This window comes from Seriola dumerili, unplaced genomic scaffold (genome assembly GCF_002260705.1).
Source record: "Seriola dumerili isolate Sdu_G_001 unplaced genomic scaffold, Sdu_1.0 BDQW01000169.1, whole genome shotgun sequence".
Lineage (NCBI taxonomy): Eukaryota > Metazoa > Chordata > Actinopteri > Carangiformes > Carangidae > Seriola > Seriola dumerili.
This window is the reverse complement of record NW_019174424.1, coordinates 567,215-586,596: the sequence shown is the minus strand read 5'-3', so window position 1 is coordinate 586,596 and position 19,382 is coordinate 567,215. Positions and strand designations below refer to the sequence as shown.

The 19,382-nt window shown below is 38.2% G+C and overlaps 1 protein-coding gene across 1 annotated transcript; it reads left to right on the top strand.

Moving 5' to 3' along the window:
• The first annotated feature begins 13,577 nt into the window (after positions 1-13,577).
• LOC111227233 (protein Tob1-like) lies at positions 13,578-17,560 on the top strand. Its single transcript, XM_022752665.1, has 2 exons — positions 13,578-13,827; positions 15,386-17,560. Exon 2 carries the CDS (start codon positions 15,600-15,602, stop codon positions 16,617-16,619), a length of 1,020 nt encoding a protein of 339 aa, XP_022608386.1. The 5' UTR covers positions 13,578-13,827; positions 15,386-15,599; the 3' UTR covers positions 16,620-17,560.
• Positions 17,561-19,382: the final 1,822 nt, after the last annotated feature.

The window sequence follows — 19,382 nt, the reverse complement described above, 5'->3', positions numbered from 1 at the left end:
TTTTATGCCTTACTGTACTATGACATTTTTTGACTTTTTTTGCCTTGTTATACTATGACTTTTTATGCCTTACTATACTATGACATTTTTTGACTTTTTTTGCCTTTTTATACTATGAATTTTTATGCCTTACTGTACTATGACATTTTTTGACTTTTTTTTCCTTAATGAAATATGTCGTTTTTATGCCTTACTGTACTATGTCTTTTTATGCCTTACTATACTATGACGTTTTTGTCTTTTTATGCCTTACTATACTTTGTCGTTTTTATGACTTTTTATGCCTTACTATACTATGACTTTTTATCCCTTACTATACTATGACATTTTTTGACTTTTTATGCCTTTATAAAATATGTCATTTTTATGCCTTACTATACTATGTCGTTTTTATGACTTTTTATGCCTTACTATACTATGACATTTTTTGACTTTTTTTGCCTTGTTATACTATGACTTTTTATGCCTTACTTTACTATGACATTTTTTGACTTTTTTTTCCTTAATAAAATATGTCGTTTTTATGCCTTACTGTACTATGTCTTTTTATGCCTTAATATACTATGACATTTTTATGACTTTTTATACCTCACTATACTATGTCGTTTTTATGCCTTACTATATTATGACTTTTTATCCCTTATTTTACTATGACATTTTTCGACTTTTTATGCCTTAATAAAATATGTCATTTTTATGCCTAACTATACTATGTTGTTTTTATGCCTTTTTATGCCTTGTTAGACTATGACATTTTTGCCTTATTATACTATGACATTTTTTGACTTTTTTTCCTTATTAAAATATGTCGTTTTTATGCCTTACTGTACTATGTCTTTTTATGCCTTACTATACTATGTTGTTTTTATGACTTTTTATGCTTTACTATTCTATGTTTTTTTTGTGACTTTTTGTGCCTTAATAAAATATGTCGTTTTTATGCCTTACTATACTATGTCGTTTTTATGCCTTACTATACTATGTCGTTTTTATGACCTTTTGTGCCACACTATACTATGTCGTTTTTATAACTTTTTATGCCTTACTTTCATATGTCGTTTTTATGCCTTTCTATACTATGACTTTTTATGCCTTACTGTAATATGTCATTTTTATACCTTACTATAGTATGACTTTTTGTGCCTTACTATACTATGTTGTTTCTAAAATTTTTTATGCCTTACTATACTATGTCGTTTTTATGACTTTTTATGCTTAATATACTATGTCATTTTTGTGACTTTTTGTGCCTTGCTATAACATGTTGTTTTTATGCCTTACTATTCTATGACTTTTAATGCTTTACTATACTATAACGCTTTTATGACTTTTTAAGTCTTACTATAATATATTGTTTTTATGACTTTTTATGCCTTACTATACTATGACGTTTTTATGACTTTTTATGCCTTAATAAAACATTTCGTTTTTATGCCTTACTGTACTATTTCTTTTTATGCCTCACTATACTATGTTGTTTTTATGACTTTTTATGCGTTACTATACTATGTCGTTTTTATGACTTTTTAAGTCTTACTATAATATATTGTTTTTATGACTTTTTGTGCCTCACTATACTATGTTGTTTCTATAATGTTTTATGCCTTACTATAATATGTCGTTTTTTGACTTTTTTGCCTCAGTAAAATATGTCGTTTTTATGCCTTACTATACCATGTTGTTTTTATGACTTTTTATGCCTTACTATACTATGTCTTTTTTATGAATTTTTATGCCTTACTATACAATGATATTTTATGCCTTACTAGACTATGTCGTTTTTATGCCTTACTATACTATGACTTTTCATGCATTACTATACTACGACGTTTTTATGACGTTTTTATGCTTTACTATTCTATGTCGTTTTTATGCCTTACTATATTATGACTTTTTACTCCTTACTATACTATGACATTTTTATGACTTTTTAAGACTTATTATAACATGTCGTTTTTATGCGATACTATACTATGTCGTTTTTATGAATTTTTATGCCTTACTATAATATGTCGTTTTTATGCCTTACTATACTATGACTCTTTATGCCTTACTATACTATGTCGTTTTTATGACTTTTTGTTCCGTAGTATAATATGACTTTTTATGACTTAATGTACTATGATGTTTTTAAAACTTTTTATGCCTTATGAAATTATGTCCTTTTTATGACTTCTTATGCCTTACTGTAATATGTCGTTTTAATACCTCACTATACTATATTGTTTTGTCAGTTTTTATGCCTTACTATACTATGTCGTTTTTATGCTTTACTATTCTATGACGTTTTTATGACTTTTCATGCCTCATTATACTATGTCATTTTTACAACTTTTTATGCCTCACTATAGTATGTCATTTTTATGACTTGATATACTACGACTTTTTTTTTTTTACTTTTTATGCCTTACTATAATATGTCGTTTTAATGCCTTACTATACTACGTCGTTTTTTTGCCTTACTATACTATGTCGTTTTCTGACTTTTTATGACTTACTATACTTAGTCGTTTTTATCACTTTTTATGCCTTACTATTCTGTGAGGTTTTTGTGATTTTTTATGCCCTACCATGCTATGATGTTTTATGCCTTAATATAATATGCCTTAATATAATAAGTTTTTTGACTTTTTTTTTTTTGCCTTACTATGCATTAATATTTTTTGACATTTTTTCTCCTCAGCATTCTATGACATTTTTTTTAACCCATTTATGCCTTACTTACTCTATACGTTTTTTGACATTTTTATGCTTTACTATACTATGACTTTCTCTTGCCTTAGTATACTATTATGTTTTTGATGTTTTCATGTCTTTACATACTATAACATTTTTATTACATTTTATGCCTCAAAATACTAGTAAATGTTTTGACTTTCTTATGCCTTGCTATAGTATGACTTTTTAATTCTCATTATTACTTTTCATGCCTTACTATATTATGTCATTTCATGACTTTTTTTTTCATGATTATAATTTGATGTTTTTTTGCCTTATTATACTGTAACTTATTTATATTTGACATATTTGTTTGTATATCAAGAGTGATGTTACCATATGTGCCATTTATTAGAGGATATATTATTATGACATATTTACATCCTCTGGATATATAATGTCTGTAATGTACAGTATATATATATACATATATATTATATTGTTATTACATAGTAAAATGCATTTATTTATTAAAACAAAATGCTTTTTAAATTTCTATATATTTGTATATGATTTTCTTAAAAATTAAAAAACTTAACCATATGTGTTTGTCTTATTATTATTATTTACATATATAATGAATACATACTATCAGGCTTTGGGTTGGATGTATATTTATGTAACATATGTCTATAATATAAACCTATAATATATACAGACTCACTAAAATACATGTTTCTATTAGCTAGACATACAGTATATGTCAATATATGATATTATTCTATGTGATATATTTCAGGTATCACATGTAATTTATATATATATAGTCTATACTCTATATACATATATGATTTTACTATATATATACATAAATTCTATATATGGAAATTAAACACATGTACATGTATTACATTTGCATATGGGCAATTTTTAATGTAAATTCAGATCTTATATGTTAATAAACTGTTTCGTTGCATCCCTGCCAATGTTGAGACCAAACCTATGTCATTGCTCCCAGTGTTTGGATGCTCAGATGCTGCAGTTAACTCACCTTTCATTGACAAGCTTTAACTCCATAGATGGTAAGTGTGTCTGTATTTGCCTTACAATGGACAGATGATCTGTCCCTTTCTGCACCTCTGCTTGAAGTGTTCTGGGAAATCCTGGTGTATTCATCCATCCTTAAAGTGGTTTGAAAAGTTACATAGACATTGAATTTCGAACCAACACCATTGTCCGTCAAATCAACTTCATGTGACTTTCCTTAAATACCTCATAAATCAAGACCTTACTCTCATGCTTACAGAGTCCCTCCCACTTTCTCCACAGCAGTCACCAGTTGCCGTCCAAAGATATCATCTCTGGCACCATTATGTCAAAATAAGATTTGTATGTGTGTGTGTGTGTGTGTGTGTGTGTGTGTGTGTGTGTGTGTGTGTGTATGTGTGTGTGTGTGTGTGTGTGTGTGTGTGTTTGTGACAGGGCAACGGTCAGGACAAGAGACACGACGCGGCTGTCCTCCTGACATGGTCGACACTTGGGGGGTGCAGGGCAGTGACACCGTATGCGTGTCACTTGGGATCAAAGGGCACTTGTAACTGATTCAGTGAGTCATGCATCACCTCTGGCCTCTGAAGTGTATTTCAGAGGAACCGATGCAAACTTCTGAGTGTGAAGCACAGCAGCTGGGTGCTTCCTTTCAGTAGATGGTGAGAAGATGAAGGAGGGGTGCATTGTTGTGAAAGAAGTACTTTTTGGGGCCTCTGTCCAAAGTTTTTCATTGATGGCTTTTTACATGGGAACGAATATATATGTACACATGCATGTTTTTAATTTTGGTCACAATTTTGGCTACATTAGCCACTGCTGGCACCAACCTGGCTGTGGTTGGGTTGCATTGTTGGTAAGGTAGGCACCATATTTTGGCAAGAAAGAAGAATGCATGAATGCATGGATAAAAACAATCTACCAGGTCCTGCTGCATTGATTTGTATCATTTTTTTAATTAGATCTATCTATCTATCTATCTATCTATCTATCTATCTATCTATCTATCTATCTATCTATCTATCCATCTCTGAGTAGAAACATCTGAAATTTCTCTGCTGACTATATCTCCATTACAGTATATGAAATTCAAATATTCACACACACATACACCAGACGATTCATCCAAGCTGGTGTCTCTTACAATCTAGCCCTATTAGCATTTGCATGCTGATTCTCATTCACAAACAGTCAGTTTTGCCATCAGATTTTGGTTCCCCACAATTCAATATCCACCACACTGACTCCACAGGACAGAAGCTAAATAAAGGAAAGGTTAATGTGCTGTACTCATTTTAAGTATGCATCAGCTACTCCATGATACCATATCTGTTTCCAAAACAAGGTACAACCATTAGCTGCTGGGAGTCATGCACTGGTACCAGTGTGTGTGTGTGTTTGTGCGTATGTTACTATGTTTGTGTGTGACTCACTGATATGGCAGCAGCAGACCTAACATAGACCTGTCGACTCACATACAAACACATATATACACAGCCGTTGTACCAAGCCAAGAGAGGCGGCTGTCTGGAAACACTGCAACAGACCAGCAGAGTTTATGGACTATGAATGTGGTACATTGTGTCTGCTCCAACCAGATGCACTGCAGGGCAAAGTATTTGTAAATCCCCAGCCTAAGATAAAGACTTGTGTAAAGAGTCATATACCCAGAACTATTATCCACTAGAATCTCCTTCCATGTATAGCTATTCAAAGAAACAAACACCGTAAATTATTTATTTGTATTAGCCATAAACAGAATTTGATTCAACATAATTTATATACAATATAGTGCACACAAGGATTTGAACATTGATTTTACTGGTAAAAAATATATTTATTTCACCAGCACAAAGGATTGATTCTTTTTAAAGCAGTGTTGGCTGATTTATAAATAAACTTATGAACTACAGTAAAGCAGAGTCACAGTTTTGTGAAATAAGGAGATGCATTGTCTCAGGTCGAGGAGAACAACTGTTTCAGATGACATCAGGGTAAAGCAAAGGCAGACTGTTCTCAGTCTTATCTCTCTCTCTCTCTCTAGGGCTACATAATTCTGGTCCAGGCTCAGGGCCAAAAGAACAGGGAAATCAGGGGGTAGCCATCAGTCAGTGTGCTGATGATGTGAGTGTAGCTGTGGAATACGTAGAGTAACTCTTATGTGTGTAGATAATTTGCTAAAAGAAATACTTTAGATTTGAGTTTGTTCTCATATACACTTTCTATTTATTGCACAACGTTCTTGGCCTCAAATAGCCAGGGTTAAAAAAGGTAGTAATGTCTCATCAGTGCTGATTCATAACATTTCCTGGCCCATTTTGGCCACACACCATACAGTGAACAGCCATATTAAAATGCAGTTTATATATACTATGGAAAGAACTGTTATTCTTGGATCAGCTCTTGATTAAGCTGCTAAATAATTCATTGTTGTGTGTCATCAAAGAAAAATAAAAGTAATGCAGTATTCACACACACAAATACACTGACTTGCTGCCCTTACAGTAAGGGGACGTGTTAGTCATAACTTATGAGCCTCTGAAGCAGGATCAAATTTGCATATTCAACACAGGCATGCAACAGAGAACCAGAGGTGTCATACAAGCAAAGTGTGTGACCTTATAAAGGCTAAATGAAAGGCCACTTTAGCTTTCTACATCTTTTTGTTACTGTAAATGCATTCATGCAAGATATTTAAATTATGATTGTAAAAAAACAAGCTACAAGCATGTAACAGGGTCCTATGATAACAAGTTGAATAATCTTATGGAAAAATCACAACCAGAACATTTCAGGATAATATAGGTCTATATCTAAAAATCTGAATCTCATTTGAAGGTAGATGAGATTTGTGCTGGTGCATGACCACTCCATCTCCATTGATTACTTAGCGCACATGCACACACATGTCTGAAGTAGACATACACACATAGGGCTAGTACAGATGGATGTGATTACATATTCAGGGAATGTGAGACCTGGCCTGCTGAGAGACGTATGAATGTGAGCGTGTATCTGTGTGTGGGGAGTTGAATACACAGATTCAACAAAGTATTTTTCCACAGCCATGAATACAGAATAGCCACCCCCACCCCCCACCCTCCTCTCTATTAAACACAACAGTGGTGGGATTGTTATTCCCCATCTTCCTCTCTTTCAACCTCCGTCCTCCTCCTCTGTTGTCTCGCTCTATCTCCCCTCTCATCTATCAGGCACACTTCTCGGCAGACATCCCTTGCTGTTTACTTTTAATTTCTCTCAGTGAATCCTAATTGCACGCTGTGTCTTTCCAGGGTCAGTCCTAATCAGAATTATGATAAGTGCATCAGATTCTGCAGCCACCGCCTCCAAACCGTCTGAAGTGTGCTTGTCATGGGCTCTACTGTTGTCAGTAGGTGGTCCATTTTGCTGACTTTGCTTTTAGAAAATAAAATAGATTTAGTTTTTCCCAGATGAACAGAATTAATTTGAAGTTATCTTTTGTCCCATGGTCATTGTTTGTTTTTCAACCCTCCACTGTTTTTTTTTCTTGCTTTCATTCCATCTATACCAGCTCTTTCTTCATTTCTTTTCCCTTTCATCTCTCTCTCTCATTGTAAGCCCTCAGATGTCACCCCTGGCGCCTCAGGGCACAACTGTCTTCTCTCCCTTCCTTCTACTTTCATATCATCCCAGCTGTCCTTTATACCTCAGTATTTCCCTCCTTTCCTTTCCACACTCTTTCCATTCTTGCACCTCTACACTCTTTCAACCAGGATTCTATTGCTTCCCCAACACCTCAAAGAGTCCCACCAAGCCCTAAAATACGTCCTGATTGATCCAATCACAAGTAAACAGCTGTATATACAGGTGTGAATGTACCTACTTGACTGAATTGACTGAATTCCTCAAGCCACATTTGGAGGTGGTTAAGGACACATTTGGCCACAAATGTACTTAATGTGAATGCAAACGTGCCCTGTCCACAGTGAACCACTGTCAGGGTTTTAGTTCATACATGCCATAAAGTTTTGTGGAAGCGAAAAATAACTGAGGTCTAGAGTAGATGTTGATCTGTCTTATTCTGATTTTGAGTTTAGGGTCTGGTTTACAGAAATGTCATATATGTGCTTGTCTGCATACTGAGCAGGGAAGTGAAAGCACTCTAGAGACATTTCAGCCAGTCTGATGCCAGCTGTGACAGACTGCAATCTGTCTCAACTCAATCCAAAAAAAATGTCTATATTGGTTAAGATAAAAGCTGTTTGTTAAATAAGGAAAATGAGACCACCACTAACAGAATCGCTGCAGAAGTAAAACAATCAGTCTTTTAGACATGAATTATACATAAGGATGACCACATAGCTTGTTTCTTGTATGGAAAACAAGAGTAATGTGCCACAATTCAATCCCTTCACCTGATGAATACGAAAAACCTACCAGTGGGCTGGAAATAAATTCACTCATTTCCCATGCAGTTGTGGTTAGAGGTAGAAAACAACTCAAGAAAAAAAAACATGCAAATGAAATAACACTTGATTTAGCAAAAGTTGTGAAAGATGCACAAAAAAAGGAAAAAAAGGAATTTCTGTTGACTAAATTTCAGTTTGTATGTATTGATAGAATTGAAGACCTGTTGTACCAGGTCTTTACATATCCACAGCATGTGCCAAGTTGGGTTGTTTATTCTGTAGATGTGGTTAGTGGCTACTGTCAATAATTAATAACACAGTGTGCTATTTTAAACTAACATGCTGCAGAAGGTCTACGACCTCTCTTTGTTGTACTATTTAGATCACCAACTCCTGCTATTTAAGGCTCATTCAGAGGATGTGGAACATGCACAAGACTGCTCAGAGGACCGCCCACTCCTCCAGTCAGATCCTGTGCACCGTATGGCCTACTGTTTTGTCATATTAATGGAGGACCCTGCATTAAGAAGTCATGAGTGATTGGGTAGAGAGAAGAGTGCAGAATAAAAAATGTAAAGTAATCAACATAATGTCAGGCACTAAACCACACAAAGTGATGTGCCTTGTCACTGCCACAGATGAATCAAAAATACCTCGGCACCTTCCTCTTATCTTTCCATCAACCATCCACGTCTCATTACTAAATTGATTCTCCATGTCCTTGAGGCACAGTAGGTGTCACTCTATCATTTGAGACAGTTTATGTCTAAAGAGTCCAGGGGGGTGAGGACGTGTTGTGTGTGTGTGTCGGTGAGCTTGCAACTTACATACAGAGCACATACAAAGCTACTATACTGACTCCCTCCCTCCTGCTTTTTGCCATTAGAAATCATAAAGTCACAGCATGGTGGTGGTGGTGGTGGTGGAGAGTCTATTTCTGTGTGTCTCACATTATCCACTGAGTTGGGTTGTTTCCTGTATGGAAGTTAAAGGAGCTATTTGTAGGTTTTGCTATTGCTACATAGTTAACATTAGCATTACCAGTTGTTTACTTACCAGTCTTGCAAGAGCTTCAGACATTGTTGTGTTTACAATACAAGAGCTAATAATGTGCCCTCTGAGCAGTGCTACTTTTTCCATTTAGAAAAGAAAGCAAAATAAAATGGTTGCTTTCAGCCACTGGAGGCAGCTCTTGGTTAGCAAAGGAATAAAGTTTGATGCTGAACTCATTACATTTGTTTTAGACTAGTAAGTAAACAGCAGTTAATGCTAATGTTGACCATGTAGCAATTTCAAAACTTACAAGATCCTTAAAAGCATTCTGCCACTGGTTTTCCTAAGAGATGATACAAGGTCAAAATAAGAAAAGTGAGAAAAGACGGCAAAGATGCAGCTGAACACAGCACTTGTGCTTATGATCACTTATGCTACATTAAAAAAAAAGAGTACCATACTTTATATGAAGACAGAGCCACACTCTTTTGCATGACTAACTGAATAACACAGCACTACGGGATGAATGAAAATACACAGAAAAAACATGTCAACCTTATTTCATGTTTCTGAACGTGACTGTAGTTCAGTAATGAGACATTTTACATGGGTTAGAATCGGTTATACTAGGATACTCTTGTGCAATTCAGCCTTGTTTTTTTCTCTCTGCGAATGGCGAATGGATCTATTGATGTTGCCCCAGTGGGCTGCCATTGGATGAATTATGTAACAGCCTCAGTGGGCTATGAAGGCAACTGTGCAGGAAGAAAAAGTACTCACGCTGCTGTCGTGACAACTGATAACATAACCTCTGTATTTACATACACTTTGCCATGTAAATCCTCCATGTGTATGCATGCTGTGTGACTCACTGCAGGCCACTGAAGCATGATGTTTAAATGGGAAGCCACAGCTGACAGACTGTCCCAGAGTAAAGAACAAGTACAATTGGTCATTCCCTGATAACACCATAAAATGTTGGTGTAAAAGCTCAGTCACTCATGAAATTTAGTTAAAGGGATTTTCTACAAGGGTGGTCGTTTCATGTATTATAGACAGAATAATGAGGTATGAAGGTTACATTTATTTTTTAGATTGAATATTCAGTATGTATACTGAATGAAAGCTATAGGGGATTAATGCATACTGACTTCTGCTGTTTAAGCTTCAATGCTCTTTTAGTTGCTAATGCTAATGCTAAGTGATGCTGATGAATTGTAGGTATTGTGCTGTGTTGTCATGCTACTGTAACTAACTGCAGTCAACCAGTCTTCCCACCAAATCAATATCTATCTCCCTACTCAGACAATTGGCCTTTTCATACCTACTGTTCCAGGAACACATGCTTTTTCTTTTTAGGAAAACAAATTCACCTTTTCATCTAGCACCAAAGAAACGAAGATGTTACCACTTTCTATTGAAGGCTCTCCAGAGAATTCAATTTTTCTGAGTAAGTACTTTTACTTTCTTGCTGGAAATATAAGAAGATTATCACTTTTTTGTGGATTTGTTCATTTGGAATAAATCCTTCTGGCATTAATAAACCATTAAATCATTTTGGCAGATCAAAAACAAAATGCACTGAAAGTCCTAAACTCAGTGCCAGTGTTGCACCCACAGTATTCGTCTCCACTTTCTCTCTGTCTCCTTCGTTGCATGTCTCACCCGCTACCTCATTTACTCTTCAAAGGGAGAGCAAAGCATCTGTCTATTACGAGGTGCCCAGGGCGCTCTGCAGAGTTGTGTTAAGTAATAACAACCAGTGACGTCAAAGGCTCTCCGCCTGAGCTGGAAGGAGGGAGGGTGAGGGGGCGAAAAAGGGATAAAAGGACGGGGAGAAGGGGGGGCAGACATGGAGGCGGTAGTGTGTGAGAAATCTCCTCTACTTGTGTGTCAGTTGCCCTTCTTCTGTTTATGTGTGACTGCTGTATTAATACTGCACACCAAATAAGTCTTTAATTACAAGCCTTGAATACTGATGTGATTTCTTTTCCTCCTCTCCCAAAATATTATTAAAACTTATCACTTTTTTCCTATACTGGTTGAGAGAAAAGCAGAAGTGATCTATTATGTTTCATCACACGTCTGCTGCTGAGCATAATTCTGTATATGGTCCTACCACAGGAGCCTGTATGTTTATGTCATAGGGCAGAGGCGAAGGAGGACAGCCTCTGCTTATCCTCTGTTGTCAGGGTGAGATCGAGTTTGTTTTTATTATAGGGGTTGAGGCCTTATAACAATCGCTGCTTATGCAATTCAGTGTTTTCTTTTTTTGAAGGTGACCTTCAATTCACTGGAAGAATAAATGTAAGTGGGTTAGTAAATATCAAGATATCCCACACCTTCTCAGTGAAAGCCTGTAAAGGTGTTATATTCCTTCAGTGTAAACAAGCCTTAAACAGCTCAGCTAAGCCCTCATGAGTTGGATTTTCATAAAACCTGAAAATGAGCAACAACATTTGGTAAATTACTCATTTAACTTAATTATTCCCTCTACCCACATTCTCATTCCTGGAGTCAAAGCACAGACTACGACTGAAGACCGATGGGGGGGATTAGAGATCTTAGGGTGTTACACACCTTCATAAGCACAAGTGACAGAAGCGGCAGTGAGTGGAGGATGCATTAGAGGATTACACCCTAAGACAATATAGCAGTCTTAACATGCCTCATTATGGCTGCTGACCTTGCTCTGTCAGGTGACGGCTGTTTGTTAGAACTGTAGACAACATAAGAAGGCACACACATAATTCACACACTACGCAAAGTGCACAAGAACTATATACAGTAAACTGCCATGAAAAGCAGCTACCAGAGAACATCTATTTGGCTTTGGTCCTGGAAGACATGTGACATTAGAGTGTGCTGAGCTGTTTACAGTAAAAACAACCCACAAGGCCCTGCCAGGACTGTGGAAGTCGCAGTGTTGTTGGCAGACAACTCACCCTCCCACCCATTTCCACTCCATAAAAGCTAGATGTGAATCTGAATCCACGGGGCAACGTCAAAACATATAATCTCTCCATTCTGCCCCTGCCTGATCCTGTCGTCTGTCTCATGTATTTGATCCCCACAGCACTTTCCATGGGAGCCCTTTCGCACACTTTTACAGCTCACAACGAGCACATGACTCCGCTTGGCAAACTTAAGTGCATGAAGAATGTCTAAAGGTCCACCCTGTCAGCAGGCCTACACAGACCAACAGCCCTCCTTTCCCATTACAAGACCAGCTGCTGTGATGACAAACGTGACAGCTACAGAACATAGTGGCATTATCCATTCCTATCTTTAGTCTCTGTTCTCATTTTTTAAGTTTCCTATCTTCAGACTATCAGTCATTTTGGTGTTTTATGTAAAAGGCTGCTCTATCTATCTATCTATCTATCTATCTATCTATCTATCTATCTATCTATCTATCTATCTAAATAAGTTAACACTCCCTTTTTTCTCTCTGAAATTTAACAGCATTAATCATCAGTAGACAGGTTGTTTCATTTATCATTGTGGTTAATGGTTGAATCCAAATGCTAGAAAATACCTTTTCTTTGCAGCAGTGACTTCATATCATGAACATATACCTGTTGTGTGTGTTAGTGCACTTTAAATTTGGCAACAGCGTGCGTTCAGCCGAGCAATGACGTGCGCAGCCTACATCAGCACCTTGGATACGGACACACCATTCACCGTAGGGCTCCTGCCCCGTTTTAGACCAATCAGTGCTTGTGTTTTCTAGATAGCATTCAGCACCACCCACACTGCTGCCAGCTGTATTGTTCCGCTGTAGGGAATCTCCTCTCAGGCAGTATACATTGATCAAAAACTCCTGCAGTTTTTCGTTGACAGGTGACGATGTGAATGGTCCTGTGTAAAAAGTCTACGACAAAGGGGATATAAATGAGATTATAATCGCATAAAGGACTCCTTTTAGTGCTGTGCTGTGTGGTATAAACATGGCACAGGTGTTAAAAGACCAGCGAGTCGTGTGTACAGTGCTTGAGTGCATCCATTAATAGCACCGTGTCTCTAATATAGTCTGGTAAAGACGGTTAGACCAGCCTGTATGTTCCAGGAGAATAGGTTTAGTCAATAAAACATCTATATTCCAACCTTCTCATATCGATACAAGTATTTGTTTCACGCCAACTCAACTAAAGGAACGATATGTCTTTATATAATATCGTTCCTGTCTTAACATTAATTACTTTTGCCTTTTGCTGTCAGCACAGACCTAGGTTATCTCTGACGCAAGCGCTCATCATAGGCGTCTCTCCCATTTCACAGAATCATATATCTTTGAGCGACACCGCTGGTCAGCCAATGAGAGCGCGGCTCGGGTTCTACGTCGAGGGCGGGACTCACACTTCGGACCAATCGTGGCCGCTCGTATTGTTTTGACCTCTGAAACCGCATCACCGCCTACCTCGTGCCCATGGCGGAGGAAAGCTATAAATAAAGGCAACACTGTATCAGAAGGGGGACGAAGTTGCGAAACTCCCGAGTAGGAGGGAGCTACTCTGCAAGCCTGCTGAAAGAGGAAAAAAAAAACGCTAAATAACCTTAAAGAACAGAAACCGAAGCAAACCGTAAACGCCAATCCTCCGAAATCTACATGTACTGGAATACTTTTTTGTATTGTTGATAATATATTCTATGTGAAGAAAGTATTTATACTTTTTTTCTATTTGCACTAACTAACGGTACTTCAGAACTACTGAGAATCTTTATTTTTTACAAAAAAGTAAGTATTTTCAGCCGACTGGTTACTGTTACTTGTGATATATGTAATATTATTTTGTTAAATTTGCTTGCTGTCGTACTGTAGCTCTATTCATACTTACTAAGCTGATTTGCTGCGTCAGTCCACTAAGTTAGGGAGGGGTGTGTGTGTGTGTCTCTCACTGTGTGTGTGTGTGTGTGTGTGATAGAGCGTGAATGTGTATGCAGGCGCTTGCGTGCGATAAAAGTGTGGAGTATGTCAATTATTTTCTCATCTCAGTTTAAAAAATGACAATCATTTTCCCTCAGAGGCTCGAAGTACGCCTGCTGTGCTCGTAAAATTTACAGTGTAGCCTGCCATGTCGTACTTTATTGTAACATTAAAATTTCCAGAGGTGTCAAAGGATTTTTTTTATCGCCATTACAATCCTGTAGTTTCTTGTGAAAATGTAACAATATTCCTCCCAACTCACTAAAACCGAAACGATGAATTCAGACCTGTAGCCAGTTGGCAGCTGTCAGGAATCTTCTACTGTTTTCGAGGGCAGTTTCATGAGGGAGGCGATAAATGTTGCAGTTATTTTCCTGTGCAGCTTTTTTCCCCCGATAGGATGTGGGGTGGGTGGTGGGGGGGGTTGTACTTTTAGGTATTTATAGAGCCTCGACAAGTTCACTCTCTGTATCCTTCAGCTCAGCTCTTCTAAAGGGCGAGGATCATTGTAGCACAGCCTATTTCCTTCAATTTGGTTTTATAGTTTGACATTTCCATTTTATATAACGTCGTGTTTTAACGTCGGAGAATTTCCCCTTCTCTGTGCTAAAATTGCCAAACATATGGGTGTAGCCATAGTGGGTTAAGTCTTATTTCGACATTGTTTTTAATCTAGGAAGCGATCCGACCAGTGGGTGGTTGCTGGACGCATATAACCAGCCCCAGTGACACGATTGTCAGTTTTAAAATCCACCCAAAATCATTTGCTCTGCCATTAGGCATTACTGACAATGCACTTCCTCAGTTAGGTTTACCCGTTTTCGTTAATTAAATGCAACTTCGCATTCGTTTTCCTGTGTCCTGCTGTATGGATGTTATCCAGTAGTCTATTATGTAATAGGATTGCCGAGTCCTAGTGCGAGGTCAATGTGTCCAATGCCTACTTTTTGACAGATAAACAATATGTGCACAGCTCAGTGCCAGATGAGCAAGAAATAAAGCTGACCCTGTATTAATATTTCTTCAATAGCTGCACATTTTCTCCTATCTGGTTGCTGCTGTGAGACTCTGTTCTGGTTGTGTGCTGCTGTGACACTCAGCTTATGATATCTGAGCTCACAACAGTCAAAACTGCAACATGCACTAGTACTTCAGACAGACACATTATAATTAAAGGTCACTTGTACTCCCCTTAAAAAGACTTAAGTAGTTGTGTCAAGTAGCCAAAAAGATCAGATGAATCGAAGAGATCTGCTGTGAATATTCAATAGGATCCTCTTAAAAATATTGACATTTACTTATGAATTTATGTACACAACATGTTGAAATGAATGATTAAGAATTTTCTTTCCTCTACCAATTGTTGCAGGAAAAAATCATCACATCCCGTGGAAGGACATCACTTCTACAAAACCAGCACTTTTGCTTTTGAACCTGTTTTATCCAAGTTCTGGTTGCTTTTGCCATCCTGCCTGGAGAGCATCTGTGTTGCCAACCACGGATAAACAAAGCAGACCCAGTGGACACATTCAAGGTCAGACACACCTATTCTTCACGCACCTGGTAAACGTCAGCAGTTAGCTATGCAGCTTGAAATCCAAGTAGCTCTCAACTTCATCATCTCGTACCTGTACAACAAGCTGCCGAGGCGAAGGGTCAACATTTTCGGCGAGGAGCTGGAGCGCCAGCTGAAGCAGAAGTACGAGGGACACTGGTACCCTGACAAGCCATACAAGGGTTCAGGATTCAGATGCATTCACGTAGGGGAGAAGGTGGACCCTGTGGTGGAGAAGGCAGCCAAAGAGAGCGGGCTGGACATTGAGGATGTCCGCAACAACTTGCCCCAGGACCTCAGCGTGTGGATTGATCCCTTTGAGGTGTCCTATCAGATCGGGGAGAAAGGGCCTGTCAAAGTATTGTATGTTGATGACAGCAATGAAAGTGGAGCTAGCAGTGGGGGGCTTGATCTGGACAAGGAAATCAAGAACAGTTTCAATCCTGATGCACAGGTCTTCATGCCCATCAACGAGCCTGTGAATGGCACCTCTCCGGGCTCCAGCTCACCCTCTCCTCCTTTCGGCCACTCAGCAGCAGTCAGCCCCACCTTTATGCCCCGCTCCACGCAGCCTTTGACCTTCACAACAGCCACCTTCGCCGCCACCAAGTTTGGCTCCACTAAGATGAAGAGCAGCGGACGCAACAACAATGGCGGAAGTAGTGCTGCGAACAAGGTGGCACGCACCTCTCCCACCAACCTGGGCCTGAATGTGAACAGTCTCCTGAAACAGAAAGCCATCTCCACCTCCATGCACTCTCTGTACGGGTTGGGCCTCGGAGCGCAGCAGCAGCACCAGAAGCCCTCAGCCCTGTCCCCCAATGCAAAGGAGTTTGTGTTCCCCAGCCTGCAGGGCCAGGGCAGCCAGAGTGCTCTCTTTCCTGGGGACAGCTCGCTCAGCCTCAGCCCGCTGCAGTACAGCAATGCCTTCGACATGTTTGCGGCCTATGGTGGCCTTAACGACAAGTCCCTTATGGATGGCTTGAATTTCAGCTTGAACAACATGCAGTATTCTAACCAGCAATTCCAGCCAGTTATGGCCAACTAGTACATGTAAAGGTACTACCTAAGCTACTACTTCACACAGAAACGACCAGAGATAATGTGATGGGGGGAAACAAACACAAATGCACATTTCGAAAAATAAAAAAAAAGTGTAAACAAGAACAGAATGTCAAGGATAAAAGGAAAAAAGTGACTTGTCGACTGTAAGATCTGTGTTACGAGTCTAAGAGCATGAGCCCGAGGGTGAATTACTTTGCCCCCTTGAGTTATACCTTTTTTTTTTTCTTAAATGATGAAGCTTGTAGTACAAGATGTCCAAGCTTGGTTACCTAAACTTCAACATGCATCATTGTTATTTCTTTTGCCAACCAAGCACAAAATATTTTTTTTATGTGACTGTTTTAAGATATAAAAAAGACAAAAAAAAAACCACCACAAGTCATGGCCTCTTTCAGTATTTAAACATAACTGGACACCGCCAATTTTTCAAGAAATTGGCATAAATAAGTGGGATTTCCTGGTCTTTTTTCTAATTGTATAATTTAATTTAGTACAGAGTTTGTAAAATATCAGAGTATCTATTGTTTCTACGACATGGTATTGCATTTATATCTTTTTACTACTCCAGTGATCTGTGATGGCTGCAGCAACTTTATGTTTTCTTTTTTTATTGAAATTATAAAATGAATCCATCTTAAAAAAAAAAAAAACATTGACTATTCTAAAGATTGTGTACAGAATATTCCGTAGTGGTGGGATTTAAGAATATTTGCTTTTTTGAAAAACATAAGAGTTGTATTTTCTGTTAAGAGTTTAAAGATTTTTGCTATATTATGGACAAAATGTAATCGTATATTAATTTTGTACCTACATTGTGCAATACTTGATAAAACAAACGGTATAACAAAGTATTCGGAGTCAGTGTCTTACATGTTAAGAGGGACTGATAGTTTATTAAGTTTGTATTAAAAAGCTTGAAAATAATTACACTTGTACAGTTTGTCATTGGTTTTTGTGGTTGAGCTGGTCGATGCAGGTCTCACAGGACATTATCCAGAGTATTTTAGGGTTTTCTAACATGTCAGGGCAAATCCAGGGCAAAGTCAGAAGAATCAGGTTTTTCCTAAGCACGCCCACATTCATGTTAATTCACCTGTTTGCCACATTGGTGTGTCCTAAGCAAACAGTTTGACAGTTCACTTACAGCTGACAGATTGAAGGGTAAGCTTGTTACATTAGTGAACCGTATCAGGAACTAATGCTACAGTAGATAATTTATCACATGCTGCAACACATTTCATATCCTTTGCCAGTAGCCCAGATATATTAGTACACATGCGTCTCCACAAGCTCTTAGCAACATTTGTTCACACCACACAGGGTCTGTTGGTTAACAGTTACCCATGGGCCAAGGCGTCATTACACATATGGATACTGGGTGTGTGATAGTGTCAAGCCTGATAACCTCCTGAACTTAAGCCTGGCCTCACATGTATGACATGTTGTTAGCTGTTAGCTAACAGACTGCTAAACCACCAAACAAAATTCAGAGGCATTAACTACACAACACACAGGCAGACCCCTTGTAGCGCAGGAGCTTTTAGCATAGAAGCATTTATAGAAGATGCCTATTTGATGCAAATGCAGATGTACTTATTAAGTGCCACCATGTTTAGTGGAGCATATGAAAAGGCATAATTTGTTTTAGTAACTCTCTCTGCATCATCAGCCCATGAGCCTGCGTATGTGACAGGTTAGGCAGACATTGTTTAAATTGTTTAAAGTGCTTGTTTGCAAGATACTGATTCCCAACCAGCTCCAGGGTGCTGTTCCTCTCCAGTCTGACCTCCCTGTCAAATAGAGTCCAGAAAACACCCCCCACACCCACCCTCTAGGGAGTCAGCAGACTCATTATTAATTGTAATAATAAAACACATCATGCAGTACTGGAAAACAGTTGAAACATGTTCAGGAGTGTGTAGCTGAATGCCAAGTTGGTCAGTTACATTTCACCCAGTGTCCTCAAGGATATGGCCTGTCAATGAATAACTGGCTGTAGTTTTAATGCAGGGGCAAAATGAGGTGCAAACAAGTATATCTTAAGAGAGCGTTGTCATATATTGAGGTTAGAAAATAATAGAATGGCTGAGCATTTACTGAGACTTTGTCATTTCAGATGAACTTTTAACCTTTCCAAAGGTTTTCCTAACACGTAAGGTAGCTTTTTTGATATTCAGCTATTTACATTGTTGCTTGATACATTAGTTTGCACATTTATACAGTAATGATTACAATAATTAAGGGCATTATTTTATAGCAACAAGGTAAATCCAAGCTTTTGAGATGGCTTTTGGTAACAGATAAAACTGTTGGGGTTATACTGTGTATGCTGAAGGTAAATTCTAGCTTTTTTTTATACTCAATGTGTAATTTCTGCTGCATCAGAGCAAAAATACATTTTTTGATGACCAGTATTGAAGTTGAGACCTCTGTGGTGTTACTGCTGTTGCTCCTGATGAGAGGTTGTTGGACTGTATCATGCTAGCGCTGACTGACTAAAATCACCCTGACCCTGCCGACATATCATGGTCCCTCTGGGGCTGGCTCATCATCGCTTGTCTGTCTGCGTGTCCCCTGATACACTTGGGGCTTGATGGGCTGTGTAAAGTTCAGAGTGTGTGTGTGGGTTTATCTCAGCTGCTGATACTGTGAGTGTTACAGAGTCTGGTGGGATCGTTTTGTTTATCTTGGTCTGTGACACAGTGTTTGTGTGCATGTATGATCATCGTCGGGGTGGATGTTTGCG

Coding starts and splice junctions, on each gene's coding strand:
- LOC111227233 (XM_022752665.1), top strand. CDS start 15,600: ATGCAGCTTGAAATCCAAGTAGCTCTCAACTTCATCATCTCGTACCTG.